General features: G+C 39.7%; 1 protein-coding gene across 1 annotated transcript in view; it reads left to right on the top strand.

Annotated features, from left to right (window-relative positions):
- Positions 1–17,820, top strand: part of LOC124789677 (exportin-5) — a 200,615-nt gene extending 182,795 nt beyond the window's left edge. Inside the window, exon 18 of the mRNA XM_047257112.1 lies at positions 15,793–17,820. Coding sequence (XP_047113068.1) covers positions 15,793–15,942 — 150 coding nt within the window. The 3' untranslated portion in view covers positions 15,943–17,820. The remainder of the gene's footprint in view (positions 1–15,792) is intronic.
- The last annotated feature ends 207 nt before the right edge of the window (positions 17,821–18,027 follow it).

Genomic DNA, 18,027 nt, shown 5'->3' with positions numbered 1-18,027 from the left:
AATCCACACACAACACAGAAACTGAAATACAACATTAGCCGTGAAGTTGCCACCATCGATATCTGAACTTTATGCTGGGTGTATCTGATTTAGACATTCACGACTGTGTATTGATATTACAGAGGTTCATTTTAAACATCTATAAAGGTATTTTTTAGTGCAAATTAATAAATGGTAAGTCCATTTCAGCTCTTCATTTCTGTAATTTCAAGCTCTCTTTGTTCCTGCAATTTCATTGCATTTCCTTTATACTTGCACTGGCTAGTTTTATCTGCACCACGCTGTACTTACTAGGGAGAATATTGGAATATCACCACCCCCTTTCTTTAAGGGAAGATTGCAGACAAAGAATAAGAATTTTTTACATTTTATACAACAAGTCTTACAATATTCTTCACTCTTCCCTGCACAAAGTGCCATACAACTTTTGTTTGTGTGACTTTTGGAAGTATTTTAGTTTTATCGTATTAGAATCGTATCTCCAATACTACCTAATTTCAGACATGAAACTTCTTATATGTAGTTCTAAAGCCCGTAAGTATGTAGTTGAATCAAATCTATATGAAAATGTGGAGATAAAGAAGTGGAATGCAATGGACACTTTTAAAAGAGGATAGCCACACACTTCAGAAAATTAAAACAAACTCTTCACATCACCACACTGTTAGATGCTTAAGCCACTGAGGGGTCAGCTGACTAATAAAACAATAGATCAGCATCACAGATCAGTATTATGAAATGGCCTTCAGGGACGATGGAAATGATTTAGAAAGTATGAAGAAAGCAGTCTTGGTCTCATAATTCAACAAACTCTCCAACTGACTGAAAACCAATACATTCACTATGCCCACCTGGACCTGAATCGTGATGTAAATCATGGAAGACTGAAGTTTCAGGAGTGTATTTGAAATACAAGAACTCTATTCCTGAAACTGTATGGAAGCCATCAAGCAAATTTATAGAAACCTAACTCACCCAGACTTTTCCAAAGTTTTGTGTATGACTTTGTAAAATAGGTCTTCCAAAAGTATCTACATTGGCAGACTCAGAATCCCAATGAGTCTTTCAATAATATTATCTGGACAAGAGTACCTAAAATGTGTTTATAAGGTTAAATGCACTGAAACTGGGAGTTAGTGATGCTTTGTTAACATTTAATAATGGAAACAGGGAGTGTTAACATTTAATAATGGAAACAGGGAGAGAATAAGAATCAGGTCCATCTCAACATCACGCCAGGCTGCCATATGGTAAAGAAGTTGAAATTGTTAGACAAGTCAAAACGCAGCATGCAGCCGAGTTCACCACCAAAGAACCAAGGTGAGACAAAAGGAAGAACCTTAAAGAGGAGGGGGGTGGCAAAGAAGACGATGTTATAATGCTGCTGGGTGCTTTTGAGCCTTAATTTAAAAATATGAGTGAGCTTTATCATTTTAAACTTTAAATGCAATTTTCTCAAAATGGCTTTTTTATGTACCTATATATCAAAAACTGCTTGTGATAGCTACATGAAATGTTGTGACCTGCTTTATTATAACATACTGTACGTACTGAAACCAAGTAATGATAGTGATTTGATTAGGTATGAATTTAGGGCACCTCATATGCCCTGCAAACTCCCCTATGACAATAGACATTGTTATAGAATATTGTTTAATTGTAATGTAAATAAATATACTTTAACAAAAGGTTCCTTAACTTTGCAGTACTCGACTCTTATTTTGCGATGTTATTCCTATTCCATTTTAATTTGTGTCTTTGTTGTATTGCTGGACTACACTATCACCTTAGGTTTTTCATAAGTGTTTAGTTCTGAAAAATAATATCCCATTGTATGATACAATCTCATAGTGAAGTGTTTTCCTTTGTGCCTTATGCTAGTATGCAGAACAAAGAGAGAAAGAATAAGTAAAGAAAGGAGTAAAATCTACATGTCTCAAGGTTTGTAGAAGCCAACCATCCCATCCAATCAGGGGTGGGATGAAATCTAAAGCAAGAATTTGGGAATTAAGAGTAGTGGGTCTCTAGGAGAAAGGAAAATAAGTTATATAATAGTGAGGGATAACAAGATACTCTCGAGCTGTCTAATAAATCGGGTAGAGGAACAACATATTGTAAGTAAATGTACAGGATAATTACGGTGTACTGATAAATTTTACTTTATGGACCGTCTACTACACACACACACACACACACACAAAATAACATTCAATCTTAGGCAATAACAGCTGACAGTCAGCAATACAAACCAAAATATTACATCAAAAAAAGTGTTCAGTTCCAGCCTCACCTTTTGCCCCACGCCCAAATTCAGTCATGCAGGACTTGTGAAGAACCTTCTCTCCTTCTCCCGGTCCCTACAGTGGAACGGATTTTTGCCACCAACCCTACCAATCAGACTCAACCAGAGACCAATGTTGAACCGTGCCTAACTCAGTTCACTCCTCTATCCAACCGTGATCCACCCCCACTGCCTCCAAACCACCCCCTGTTAACTTTCCAGAATTTCTTAACCTCGAACCTTGCCTCACCATCATTCCCCAAATTCCTCAATGTGCAAATTAACCTTTCATTCGCAGAAAGAAACGCAGTCCTTCTTCTAAAAACTGATCCCGACCTTATAATCCAATCTGCAGACAAAGACTCCACCACCGTTGTTTTGAATTGCAAGGATTACCTGGTGGAAGGACTCCATCAACTGTCAGATACTTCCACCTACAAACCTTGCCACAGTGACCCCATTCCAGTAATCCAGCAGGATCTCCAGTCACTACTCAAAATCCTTAGGCCCATCCCAGAACCTCTCCCCAGAGTCCATCTCTTTACTTACCCCTACCACTCTCCGCACTCCCACCTTCTACGTGCTTCCTAAAGTCCATAAACCCAACCAACCAGGATGACCCATTGTGGCCAGTTACTGTGCCACCACTGAGAGAACCTCTGCTCTTGTAGACCAACACCTTCAATCTATTACCTGGAACCTATCCTATATAAAAGATATCAACCATTTCCTCCACTGACTCCACAGTTTGTGCCCCTTTACCACACGGTGCCCTGCTCATCACCTCCCTGTACACTAGCCTTACTAATGCCCATGGCTTTACTGCTATTGAACACTACCTTTCCAGATGTCCTATGGATTCCAAACCAACAACCTCCTTCCTAGTTGCCATGAACAACTATATCCTCACCCACAATTACTTCTCCTTTGAAGGCATTACCTACAAACAAATTCGGGGTACGGCTATGGGCACCCACATGGCACCATCCCATGCCAACCTATTCATGGGCCATCTAGAAGAATCCTTCCTAAAAACCCAGAATCCTAAACCCCTCACCTGGTTCAAATTCATTGATTACATCTTTGCTGTCTGGATTGAAGGTAAGGACACCCTATCCACATTCCTCCATAACCTCAACAACTTCTCCCCCATTTGCTTCACCTGGTCGTAGTCAACCCATCAAGCCACGTTCCTAGATGTCGATCTCCACCTCAGAGGTGGCTACATCAGTACCTCTGTCCATATCAAACCTGCTAACTACCAGCAATACCTCCACTTCGACAGTTGCCACCCATTCCATACCAAGAAATCCCTTCCGTACAGCATAGCCACCCGTGGTTGTCGCATCTGCAGTGATGAGCAGTCCCTCTCTGACAGTAACTATCCTCCCAACCTAGTACAAAAACAAATCTCCTGTGCCTTATCTTTCCAGTCCCCCACCACCTCCCAAAGTCCCACAGTCCGGCCACAGAGGAGCATTCCCCTGGTAATTCAGTACCATTCGGGACTGGAGCAACTGAATTACATTCTCCGCCAGGGTTTCAATTACCTCTCGTCATGCCCTGAAATGAGAAATGTCCTCCCCACTATTCTTCCCACCCCTCCTACAGTGGTATTCCGCCATCCGCCGAACCTACACAATATAGTCATCCATCCTTACACAACCCCTGCTCCCAATCCCTTACCTCATGGCTCATACACCTTTGATAGACTTAGGTGCAAGACCTGTCCCACACATTCTCCTACCACCACCTACTTCAGTCCGGTCACTAACATCACCTATCCCATCAAAGGCAGGGCTACCTGTGGAACCAGTCATGTGATTTACAAGCTAAGCTGCAACCACTCTGCTGCGTTCTATGTAGGCATGGCAACCAATAAGCTGTCTGTCCGCATGAATGGCCACTGACAAACTGTGGCCAAAACACAAGTGGACCACCCTGAACTGGACACGCTGCCAAACATGATATCCCTCATCTTAGTGACTGCTTCACAGTCTGTGGCATATGGATCCTTTCCACCAACACCAGCTTTTCTGAATTGCACAGGTGGGAACCTTCCCTGCAATACATCCTACGTTCCCATAACTCTCCTGCCTTCAACCTTCGAAAGTGCCTGTCCTCACTCATCCAGCCCCCTCCCTGTTCCCATTCCAGCATTTCACAGCTGTCATTTCACTGCCACACCCATTCTTTTAATTTATTTTTATTTCTTTCCTTCCCACTACTTATTCCCCCCCCCCCCCCCTACTTTCTCTCCTGCCCTCCTTCTAAACCTCAGCACTTCACTGACCACCACCTCCACCATACTTTTCCTCCCCTCCCCCCCCCCCCCCCCAGCCTCCTCCTTACCACCACCCAGTCGCCACTCCCATCAAGCACTGGTGCTGCTGCTCGCAGTGTGGTTTCAGCTGTCTGAGACTGCAGATGTGTGTGCAAGTTACGTTTGCGCACGCACATCTGCGTTTGCGTTTGTGTGTGCATGCGTGTGGGTCTATTGCTGACAAAGGCCTTAATGGCCGAAAGTGCACGAGTCTATTGCTGACAAAGGCTGTAATTGCTGAAAGCGATAATTGTGTGAATCTTTTTGTTGTGCCTATTGCGACATAGTATCATAGTATCTCCACTATGTGGTGAGTGGCAACTTTCCTTCTCTAATATTGTTACATTCCATCCTGGATTTTCCATTGTTTGACCATGAGAGAAGAATGAGTCTTTCAGGTTGATGCTGCAATATTTTAAAGTTTGCCCTTATGCTATTTTAGTTGTAAAACTGTAGGCTATTTTGATTGGAAATTGCAGTCTTTTTAAATTAGAATGACATTTCAGTAGAGATCAGCAGTATTCTGGGAATAAATAGTGTGTGTGTGTCCTTTGTACTCTCCATTCATAAGTTTGCTTCGATGATGTTATTTGGTAGCTGTTTGATGATCATCCTTGTTCCATTACATAGTTTTGGCGAATTCAGATTTCTGAGTAGTATGATTGGAGATCCAATTTTAAGTCAACGGCAATGTCATGGCATTCCTGGTACTTGCAAAGTGTTTAGAAATTCTGTAGGGAAGTTCACACTGTCTTCAATGTTTACCATCAAGTCGATAAATTTGTATATTCTCTCTTCACTGGGAATTTTCTTTCAAATATTATTTTTGGTTACCAAATTGCTCTTTCAAATAGCCAGTCCAGATTGGTATAGTTGTGAACAATGCTTGGATAAATTTGGCCGATGAGTTCATTTTAAGCAGTGGCTATGTTGCAGAAATCACTGTTGATTTTCATGAGGCGGATCGTCTGGTCAATAGGATATGTGTCTTCGCCTATTTGTAAAAATTGTTGAGCAAAATGTGCTGTTGTTTCATCTCTCGTTAGTTCAAATCTCATTTTTTTTTTCTTAGTCGCAGTATTGTATGGGTGGCCAGAGATGTGTGGGTGTTTTATTATTATTATCATTATTGTTGTTTTTGTTGTTGTTGTTGTTGTTGTCTTCAGTCCTGAGACTGGTTTGATGCAGCTCTCCATGCTACTCTATCCTGTGCAAGCTTCTTCATCTCCCAGTACTTACTGCAACCTATATCCTTCTGAAACTGCTTAGTGTATTCATCTCTTGGTCTCCCTCTACGATTTTTACCCTCCACGCTGCCCTCCAATGCTAAATTTGTGATCCCTTCATGTCTCAGAACATGTCCTACTAACCGGTCCCTTCTTCTTGTCAAGTTGTGCCACAAACTCCTCTTCTCCCCAATTCTATTCAGTACCTCCTCATTAGCTATGTGATCTACCCATCTAATCTTCAGCATTCTTCTGTAGCACCACATTTCGTTTCACTTCCATACATGGCTACACTCCATACAAATACTTTCAGAAACAACTTCCTGACACTTAAATCTATACTCGATGTTAACAAATTTCTCTTCTTCAGAAACGCTTTCCTTGCCATTGCCAGTCTACATTTTATATCCTCTCTACTTCGACCATCATCCGTTATTTTGATCCCCAAATAGCAAAACTCCTTTACCACTTTAAGTGTCTCATTTCCTAATCTGATTCCCTCAGCATCACCCGACTTAATTCGACTACATTCCATTATCCTCGTTTTGCTTTTGTTGATGCTCATCTTGTATCCTCCTTTCAAGACACTGTCCGTTCCGTTCAACTGCTGTTCCAAGTCCTTTGCTGTCTCTGACAGAATTACAATGTCATCAGTGAACCTCAAAGTTTTTATTTCTTCTCCATAGACTTTAGTACCTACTCTGAATTTTTCTTCTGTTTCCTTTACTGCTTGCTCAATATACAGATTGAATAACATCGGGGAGAGGCTACAACCCTGTCTCACTCCCTTCCCAACCACTGCTTCCCTTTCATGCCCCTCGACTCTTATAACTGCCATCTGGTTTCTGTACAAATTGTAAATAGCGTTTCGCTCCCTGTATTTTACCCCTGCCACCTTTAGAATTTGAAAGAGAGTATTCCAGTCAACATTGTCAGAAGCTTTCTCTAAGTCTACAAATGCTAGAAATGTAGGTTTGCCTTTCCATAATCTATTTTCTAAGATAAGTCATAGGGTCAGTATTGCCTCACGTATTCCAGCATTTCTGCAGAATCCAAACTGATCTTCGCCGAGGTCGGCTTTTACCAGTTTTTCCATTCGTCTGTAAAGAATTCGCGTTAGTAATTTGCAGCTGTGACTTATTAAACTGATAGTTCGGTAATTTTCACATCTGTCAACACCTGCTTTCTTTGGGATTGGAATTATTATATTCTTCTTGAAGTCTGAGGGTATTTCGCCTGTCTCATACATCTTGCTCACCAGATGGTAGAGTTTTGTCGGGACTGGCTCTCCCAAGGCCGTCAGTAGTTCCAATGGAATGTTGTCTACTCCCGGGGCCTTGTTTCAACTCAGGTCTTTCAGTGCTCTGTCAAACTCTTCACGCAGTATCATATCTCCCATTTCATCTTCATCTACATCCTCTTCCATTTCCATAATATTGTCCTCAAGTACATCGCCCTTGTATAGACCCTCTATGTACTCCTTCCACCTTTCTGCTTTCCCTTCTTTGCTTAGAACTGGGTTTCCATCTGAGCTCTTGATGTTCATACAAGTGGCTCTCTTTTCTCCCAAGGTCTCTTTAATTTTCCTGTAGGCAGTATCTATCTTACCCCTAGTGAGATAAGCCTCCACATGTTTACATTTGTCCTCTAGCCATCCCTGCTTAGCCATTTTGCACTTCCTGTCGATCTCATTTTTGAGACATTTGTATTCCCTTTTGCCTGCTTCATTTACTGTGTTTTTATATTTTCTCCTTTCATCAATGAAATTCAATATTTCTTCTGTTACCCAAGGATTTCTACTAGCCCTCGTCTTTTTACCTACTTGATCCTCTGCTGCCTTCACTACTTCGTCCCTCAGAGCTACCCATTCTTCTTCTACTGTATTTCTTTCCCCCATTCCTGTCAATTGTTCCCTTATGCTCTCCCTGAAACTCTGTACAACCTCTGGTTTAGTCAGTTTATCCAGGTCCCATCTCCTTAAATTCCCACCTTTTTGCAGTTTCTTCAGTTTTCATCTACAGTTCATAACCAATAGATTGTGGTCAGAGTCCACATCTGCCCCTGGAAATGTTTTACAATTTAAAACCTGGTTCCTAAATCTGTGTCTTACCATTATATAATCTATCTGATACCTTCTAGTGTCTCCAGCATTCCTCCATTTATACAACCTTCTTTTATTATTCTTGAACCAAGTGTTAGCTATGATTAAGTTATGCTCTGTGCAAAATTCTACCAGACGGCTTCCTCTTTCATTTCTCTCCCCCAGTCCATATTCACCCACTATGTTTCCTTCTCTCCCTTTTCCTACTCTCGAATTCCAGTCACCCATGACTATTAAATTTTCGTCTCCGTTCACTACCTGAATAATTTCTTTTATCTCATCATACATTTCATCAATTTCTTCATCATCTGCAGAGCTAGCTGGCATATAAACTTGTACTACTGTAGTAGGCATGGGCTTTGTGTCTATCTTGTCCACAATAATGCGTTCACTGTGCTGTTGGTATTTAGCTTACCCGCACTCCTATTTTTTTATTCATTATTAAACCTACTCCTGCATTACCCCTATTTGATTTTGTATTTATAACCCTGTATTCACCTGACCAAAAGTCTTGTTCCTCCTGCCACCGAGCTTCAGTAATTCCCACTATATCTAACTTCAACCTATCCATTTCCCTTTTTAAATTTTCTAACCTACCTGCCCGATTAAGGGATCTGACATTCCACACTCCGATCCGTGTGGATAACAACGTCCTCCTGAGTAGTCCCCACCCGGAGATCCGAATGGGGGACTATTTTACCTCCGGAATATTTTACACAAGAGGATGCCATCATCATTTAACCGTACAGTAAAGCTGCATGCCCTCGGGAAAAATTGTGGCTGTAGTTTCCCCTTGCTTTCAGCCGTTCGCAGTGCCAGCACAGCAAGGCCGTTTTGGTTAGTGTTGCAAGGCCAGATCAGTCAATCATCCAGATTGTTGCCCCTGCAACTACTGAAAAGGCTGCTGCCCCTCTTTAGGAACCACACATTTGTCTGGCCTCTCAACAGATACCCCTCCGTTGTGGTTGCACCTACAGTATGGCCATCTGCATTGCTGAGGCACACAAGCCTCCCCACCAACGGCAAGGTCCATGGTTCATGGGGGTAGTTATCATCATCATCATTATTATTATTATTATTATTATTATTATTAAAAAAGCAAGCATTGATCTCGTCTGCTAGTATCGACTTGGGGATGACTGGAAATGTTATCGAAAATCTTCTGAGAGTATGAGTAGAGCTCCCCCCCATCACTTCAGAGTTTCCTCGCAAGTCTTAAAACTTCCAGGCTAATAGGCCATGGTTGATATATAAAACTCTCCCCTGACGTTTTGTCTCTGTCTGCGGGAGACACCGTCCGAGGTAAAACAGCGAACTGCGAAAGGGAACTCGAGGAAGTGCTGATTATTTCGGCAGTGCAGAGGGTGCCACTGTCCATCATGTGGCTTTGGCTATGAGACTGCCTCTGGTAATACCAACATTCTCAATTGAAAGTAGTTGATCTCCCCACCAACGGCAAGGTCCATGGTTCATGGGGGTAGTTATCATCATCATCATCATCATTATTATTATTATTATTAAAAAAGCAAGCATTGATCTCGTCTGCTAGTATCGACTTGGGGATGACTGGAAATGTTATCGAAAATCTTCTGAGAGTATGAGTAGAGCTCCCCCCCATCACTTCAGAGTTTCCTCGCAAGTCTTAAAACTTCCAGGCTAATAGGCCGTGGTTGATATATAAAACTCTCCCCTGACGTTTTGTCTCTGTCTGCGGGAGACACCGTCCGAGGTAAAACAGCGAACTGCGAAAGGGAACTCGAGGAAGTGCTGATTATTTAGGCAGTGCAGAGGGTGCCACTGTCCATCATGTGGCTTTGGCTATGAGACTGCCTCTGGTAATACCAACATTCTCAATTGAAAGTAATTGATCGTCACTCTTCCAGTGCAACGCTGACATCAAAATTTTATCCATTTAACACCTTCCTCTTTCCTGTTAAAATTATTATGGTGTTTATCGATCTCGATAGCCTCTCTGTACATGCACACATAATAACGCGAGGTTTTACATAAGGCGCCATCTCGCTGAATTTTATTTCATGATCACCTTCCTTGTAAACATGCTCTGCTACAGCCGATTTATCTGTGTGACCCAGGTGGCAATTCCTCTTATGTTCCACAAGACGGATGTCAACTCTTCTCTTTGTGGTACCAATATAAAACTGTCCATAACTATAAGAAATTTTATGTACCCCCAGTGTAGCCGAAGGATGTCGTGCATCTTTTGCTGATCTTAAATATTATGTACGTGTAAGCCATCTAACAAAGGCACAAAGGAAGGCACTGAGGGATATCGCTGCAGGTAAAATTATTATTCTTTCTGCAGATAAGGATAATGCCACTGTCATATTGAAGAGTGAGGACTATCGTGGAAAGATCAATGATATTTTGGTTGCCTCCAATTACAAAAAACTTCAGAATGATCCGATTATGAAGATTTTAAAAATGACCAATCGACTAATGAAAGCGTCTTCAGTCTCCTCCGATGATAAGAAGCTGCTTTATAAAACAGAAGCGTACCCACCTGGACTCTATGGATTACCCAAAGTGCATAAACCTTGAGGTTCCTTTGAGAACAACTGTCAGCGCCTTAGGGGTCCCACCCATGAGTTAACTAGACACCTTGCCTCATTGCTGCAACCTTTTGTTGGTAGGACTAACAGTCATATTAAAAATTCAGCTCATTTCATTGATAAGTTAAAGGAAATGAGCGTGGGCCCGGATGATATCCTCGTTAGTTTTGTGTCATTATTTACCATGATTCTGGTAAATGAAGCTATCTCATGCATAGCGGATATTTTTCCTACCGATATTGTGTCATTATTCCAACACTGCCTCACCACAAACTACTCTCAGTACAATATTGACTTTTATGAACAGATTGACGGGTGGCTATGGGCAGTCCTCTTAGTCCTGCTGTGGCTAACTTGTTTATGGAGACTTGTGAACAACAGGTGTTGCAGACTGCCAGTAAGAAACCAGCCAAATGGTATTACTGTGTCAGTGACATTTTCATAGTATGGACACACGGAGCAGAGGAAATGGTTGCCTTCCTGACACATCTAAACAGCATTAATCCGAAAATTCAATTTACTACGGAGACAGAGAGTAATGGACAACTGAATTTTCTGGATATGTCTGTGATTAAACAATGGGATGGAACATTGGGCCACGAGGTGTATAGGAAGGCACACATACTGATGGTTATCTGCATAAAGATTCAAACCACCACCGTAGACAAAAAAGAGGTGTAATAAAAATCTTGGTAGACAGAGTGTACAAAGTTTGTGAACCTGTTTATTTAAAAGATGGGATTGAATGAACACCTATGGTCGACTTTCGTGAAGAATGGCTATTCTAGCAAGGAGATAGATCAAGCACTTCGCTCTAGGCAGATAATCAGGAACGATGACTAACAACAGCCTCACAATGGCAAGGTTTTTCTTCCGTTCATTAATAAGGTCACAGATTGCATTGGGAAAGTGTTAAACAAGTATGGGGTGGAAACTACTTTCAGACCCACCAGAAAAATAAAAGAATATTTAAGATCGGCAAAAGATGCGCAATATCCTTTGGCTACACTGGGGGTATATAAAATTCCTTGTAGTTGTGGACAGGTTTATATCGGTATCACAAAGAGAAGTGTTAACACCCGTCTTGTTGATCATAAGAGGAATTGCTGCCTGTGTCACGTGGATAAATCGGCTGTAGCAGAACATGTTTACAAGGAAGCTGATCATGAAATAAAATTCAGTTAGACGAGCATCATATCTAAAACCTCACGTTATTATGCGCACATGTATAGAGATGCTACTGAGACTGATAAACAGAGTAATAATTTAAGCAGGAAAGAGGGTGTAAAACTGGAGAAAATTTGGATGTCAGCATTGCACCAATAGCATGACGATCGATTACTTTCAATCGAGAATGTTGGTATTACCAGGGACAGTCTCATAGCCAATGCCAGCTGATGGACAGTGGTGCACTCTGCACTGCCTATGTAATCAGCACTTCCTCGAGTGCTCTTTGCAATTTGCTGTTTTATCTCAGAGGATATCTCCCGCAGTCGGAGACGAAACATCAGGGGAGAGTTTTATGCATCGACCACAGCCTATTAGCCAGGAAGTTTTAAGTGAAGACAAAACGGGCCATGAAAGTTTACATTGTATGATCAAGTCTTGCAGTGTTCTGTCCATGGCTTCGAGTGACTATTTTTTATTTGCCATTATGCATTTGTCCCAGAAGATAATTTTAGCTTGCTTTAGAAGTTCACCCCATCCAGATGCTCTTGAGATTTTACATTCCGGGAACTATCCTTTGGGTATATTCAATGGTAATTGTAGGGCGGAATGGGCAGTTCGTTGTCCTTCCCTAAGTGTGGCTGTAATGCTGGGTGATGACAATGCAAGTGTGACGTGTTATTTAGCAAGTATTTTTGGAAGCAAAAGATTTATTAGAAACATTTTCCTGGTACTGCCTGTCCAAATAAATAATTCCGCCAGTGTTGTGATCAATAAGGTCGATGAAAATGTTGTAAATTTCCTTTTCATTGTCATTGATGAGTGGTTTGTTGTGAGCAATGTATTGAAGTAGATCAATGATGATGTAGCATTTTTCCTCTGTAATTTTGATTTTAGTACACTGATAGCATATTTTGTTGTTACTTGCATCCCAAGTTGTACTAAGGTCTGGTTGCTTATTGCTAAACGTTTATCTTCTAGGCGAATGAGTATTTCATTGAAGATGTTCATTGAATTTGACGGTCATTTCAGGATGAGCTTGTCAGATTTGGTACAGTATGTCATCAATCATACTCCCTTCAAAGAAGTCGCATAGCTGTTTTGGATTCAATGGGTTACCTACTGTCAGTCCCTCATTTGTCAGCCGAGGGTTTGAGTGAGGCTTCTTGTAGTGTTGATTCCCACTGGTTACATTTTCCAGTAGTCCTTAGTGTTGCCATGCTTTCCGATACTTCTGGCATAGGCAACCATCAACAATCTTGAGATCTGTGGAACTTGCTCCTTAGTTGGTGTAGCAACATCTGGAGATAGAAACATCAGCATTATTCAGATATACTGTGTAAACTTTACCTAGTGCACCAGTTTTCATGATTTTTGGATGATCTCGTATTGGGATTCCTTGTTTTCATCATTGAAAGGTTTTTCTTTTTGTGTTCCATGTATAATAGGCAGGGACATTGATATGTAGTAATGTTTTCACAAATGGAGCCATTTGGCACAGGTGGTAAAAAGCTATTGATGCTGTGTTGTGAGGTGGTTTGCTTGCAGTTTTTCTGGTGATGCTTTTGTGAAGTAAACTCTCTGTCCATGCTCCAAATGTACTGCTAGATGTTGCACAGTTGGCTCGCGTTCATGTTTGGGAAAACCAAAAATCTGCCACAATGCTTCCTTACTGGTAACGTATCTCTCCATTTGTTACATGAGGATCTCGTCGTTACTGTTTTGTTGTTCATTGTCTTTGGCTATTAGAAAAATTGCCATGTCACTGCCTTTGTTCACACACTTACAGACATATTTGATGGATGTCACTGAATTGCAGTAGTCTACATTTACGTGTACTTGGAACGTTTTGGAAAGCAGTGTGTTACATGGTACTACACATTGATTATCTATTCCCAGTTTGTCGCTGCCCCATATTTGTATTTTTGCTGTGAAGCCACTGTTTCTGGATGATCATCTTCTGCATTTGGGATAGCCATCAACTCTGGTTTGTGTGTCATCCAAGTATTGGGTTTTTTTTTTTTTTTTTTTTTTTTTTTTTACATCACTCATACATTGTGAAATGGGGTTTAATGGCCCTTATGGACCATGAATCACGTTTTTCACTATGTCGTGCAGTTCCATATCTTCTTGTGGATTGGGAAATTCAGCTTGGGTGATTTTGTCAATATCCATGGGATGAGTTCTTTATGATATTGTGTAGGTGAGGCAGTCCTCGTTTTTGACATTCGATTGTGCAGCACTTAGCGGTTCCAAAGGTATGGTGTTTTGTAATGACTTCAATAAATCCCACTAGTTTTTGCCGGAAAACTCGGGGTATTATGTTGTGTCGATGCATGGGGGCTCGTCCGTATCTTAGTTGTACTTTGATATCTGGCCACAACGAGTTGCATATGGATGTTACGAAGAGGTCATGTCATCCATATTTTCTTATGTAGCTTGTGGCATCTTGAGTGTATTCGTTTGTGTGTCTCGAACTTCCTATGTATGATGAGTGTAAGATTACAATTGTTCCATTGTTCATCAGTGTTTCCATTATTATGATTGAGTCTCAAAGGTGGATGTATTCTTCCATGCACAGTTTCTTCCGATTCAGTCTTATGTAAAGCATCTGTTCCACTTCTATTTTTGCATACATATATACCAGGAATTGTTGGAATAAACGGTAAGTGTTGAGAATGTGATTGTGAATTTCATTGTCTCTGATCATTAAGTGATCATTAAGTGATAAGAATAGAACTCCTTGGAAGTGACTTTCTTTGTTTGTTTCTATGTCTGTTTCAGGTTGGATTTGTTTCACATTAAAATGATGTCCATCCTCTCCATGCAGAAATATGATGCATACTGGAGGGCGTCATATGAACGATGTGTCTCTGCAATGCATTGTAGCCCTTCTCTTCTTCATTTTAAAATTATGCCAGAGCTTGTGTTTTCATTATTCACAGTTACAATGGTGACTTTGTTTATCTGAGGTGCATTAAGACGACATTCGTGTTCTCCAAGTGGTGTTTTGTTGGCTTGAATTATAATTTTATAGCCATCATAAATCATCTGGTCTAATGGTGTTTTGAATATGTGATCCACTGATAATTGTGCATCGTTTATCAATTTCTGTTTCTTAATGAAATATGCTTCCAGAAATTTGTGGTCTTCTTAGGGTAGTGGTAGTAATGATCCCATGTTGTGATAGATTTGTCCTGAGATGGAAAAAACATAATTGATTTCATCTCTGTTAGTGTTGATCGAAGTGACAATGAAAGAAGTCATTTTGAAGCAGACTTTATACATTTTTATATTTTGAAGAAAATTTTTTTATTCTGGAGTTTCCCGGTCATAATGCAAAAATTTCTGTGTAGGTGCTTCCAGTGATGGTAATCTAATGTTTCCATTCATGCAACAAAATCCTTGTGTTTCTCTATTGAACTTCTTCACATTGCAAAATGGGCAGATATTATCTTGCTTTATATACCCCCTACGAATGGGTAGCCCCACCATTGGAGAATTGGAGAATGTACCAAAAAGGCTTTGATTGGTCCACAATGCTTCAGAACATTCCACAGCATTCAAGAGAATTTTGGAATCTTCCACAATGATGTGGGATGTTCCCGAACATTGTAGAACATCCCAGATCATTGCAGAACATTCCGGAATGTTGTGGAATGCTCTCGAATATTCTCAAATGCTCTAGAATGTTCTGGAGTGCTCTAGAAAATTCTGGAGGGCAAAACTTCCCAGCCCTTATATCTTCAAAAGCACACTCTTCAGATAGAAATGGGAGCCTTCTTCATGGATGGGGCATAAAGGGCTACCACACCATATAACTCCCTTGATTGTATTGGGACTTATTTCTGAGTTTTAGCAGCACGCACATTGTACATTTACTTTTATAATATATATATATTGATTATTGATACATATTTCATTATGTTGAAATGAACAGTGGTAATGGACGTTTGTGACTATATTACTCTTTATCCAATGTAAGTCACTCACTCGCTCCTTACCTCCCTTTCTCCCTCCCCCCTCTTCCTCAATCCAGATATGTGATCAAAGATTTAATGAGACCTCTGGTTTTTAACAGTCATTTGTGATTACTTAATGCATTAAATGTTTTGTGCCTACAGCTGATAGGCAGGAGTGTCGCACAGCTGTTTCGCAAGGAGGTCCGAATTGCAGATCTTCCCCGAATGGAACTTCCTCCGAAGCCTAAGATGAGGGACCTTCTTGAAACTGAAGATGTTGGTCTTTGTAAACTTTTTGATGTTGTTGACTGAAAGAACATGACACTGCATTATTCTTCTCCAAGAAAATTAAATTTCAGAGTGAGAGAGAGAAATCTAATAATGCTTGCAAAAAGAATTGCTATGCAATTCTTTGTGTACAGCAGATAGAGTAGTATGTATGTAAGTTTTTAATGCCGTTAAGGGGCATTATAACTGTATTATGACAATATTATCTATACTGCTTCTATTATGTTGTGATCTGCTAGAAATATCTATAATAACATGGAATGTTTTTCTCATATGACTCAAGTCTAGAGAAAACTTACTAAATAATAATGAAAGTAAGTCATAAATGCTGTGAATTTCTGAGTAAGGTTTTTTTTTATTGCTCTTAGAAGGAAAGTGCGGCGGGAAACACTCATGGCAGTTGTCTATTGCTGGAATTTACTTTATTTATTCCAGCTGTTGGGGTAAAATATTGCAGTCATGTACTATTGTATGTTTATTTATAAATAACTAATGAACCAGATACATTTGTGAAGAAAGAAAGATTACAGTGATGTCAGGTGAATGCTTGATGAGATTTAATGACCTTTTTTTCTTTTTGGCCGTTTTCATTGTTTAATCTCTGGAAGGCAGAGGTAAATTAATGATTTTTGAATGAAACTTCACTACTATTGTAAAATAATTTAGGCTGTTGGTTGTAATCTTGTTTCTAGATGAAAATGAACTTATTGAGGTCATTTTAGGTATCAGCAAACTGCATTAAAAGATACTGTGTAATGTAGCAGTGTTACTGATTCATTTTTTTCCTTCTTTCTCTTTGCTACTCTGTTTCTGTTATTGTTTCTTTGCCCTGCTGAGATTGTATTTGCCAGTGTTCCATTGGACTTATGTAAGTTTTTTTGTTATCAAATGTATATGGAAAAAGATCTACACACAAAAATGTCAATTTCAATGGGTTAGACAGAGTATGGCAGATGTGCTGCTTTTAGAATCTGAGAAACATTCATCAGACAAAAGTGTGGCAAAAATGATATTAAGTAGTAAAATCACCCTTATTGCAAAACAGTGGAGGATGTTTTCTGTTTGGCATTTTAGATATTACCCTCCTCCATCATCCTACTCCCCTCCCCTCCCCATCCCCTCAGTAAGTAATAATATATTCTGTTTTTGTTTGATTGCAGTATCAATTTGGTGCCATTTTAGTTATAAATATTTAATTTTGTTTTTTGAATACTAGAAAGTTAATGTAAACTAATGACCTTTGAAGTTAGGATACTTTTTCTACACAAATTATCTGATGGTGCAAACTTTTATTTAGTAGATTTAAAATAGCCCCCCCCCCCCCCCCCAAAAAAAAAGAAAAAAAAAAAGAAAGAAAAGAAAAAAAAATATTTTCTTTGAACTACACACAATGTGATAACAATGTTGAGTCATAAGTATCTGCATTTAAAATTTGTCCTCTAATTCCACTCAGATTTACAGTGTACATAATATGCATGTCATAAAAGTTTCAAATGAATGGACTGTCGGATTAACTTAACATTATAATTAAATGTACTATTAGGAACCAAATATATTTGAAATTTATTGTACATTTAATAATTACTGGAAAGTCTGTGTAATGACATTTCCATAAACAAAAGTCAATTTTAAAATTAAGTGTGTTTGACGTGAGCTATAAGGATCACTCTATTTAAATCTCATAAATCCATTTATGTCATAAATGAGAATCCTTTGACTGACTTCATTTAATTAATAAGTGTCACATATTTTAATGCTACAGTTTTGTTCAATTGCATCTATGTGCTACACAGTGTATAGACTGAAGGTCTTGTGAACAAATTTATGTCAATACTAAATGTCAATTGAAATGTAGAATTGTGCTCGTTCAAGATTTTATCAATAAATAAAATATATAAGCCATTTCAGTTGCACTTGGAATTTGTTGCAGACATATCCCCAAGCATTAACATAGCTCAGTTTCAGGACTGCCCAAAGAATAATTTCTTTTTGCAGAGCTGGTCAGTAGATGCAGGTTGGAGTTTGTGATTAGTGCACTTCCTTTGGAATCTCCAGTACTACTGTAAGAGGTGATGAGAAGGTTGGAGTAAACAGAGGAGGCACTCAATT

The sequence above is a fragment of the Schistocerca piceifrons genome, chromosome 3 (genome assembly GCF_021461385.2).
Source record: "Schistocerca piceifrons isolate TAMUIC-IGC-003096 chromosome 3, iqSchPice1.1, whole genome shotgun sequence".
Taxonomy (NCBI): Eukaryota; Metazoa; Arthropoda; class Insecta; order Orthoptera; family Acrididae; genus Schistocerca; species Schistocerca piceifrons.
The sequence above is the reverse complement of the archived record's forward strand: the minus strand, read 5'-3'. Positions and strand labels throughout refer to the sequence as shown.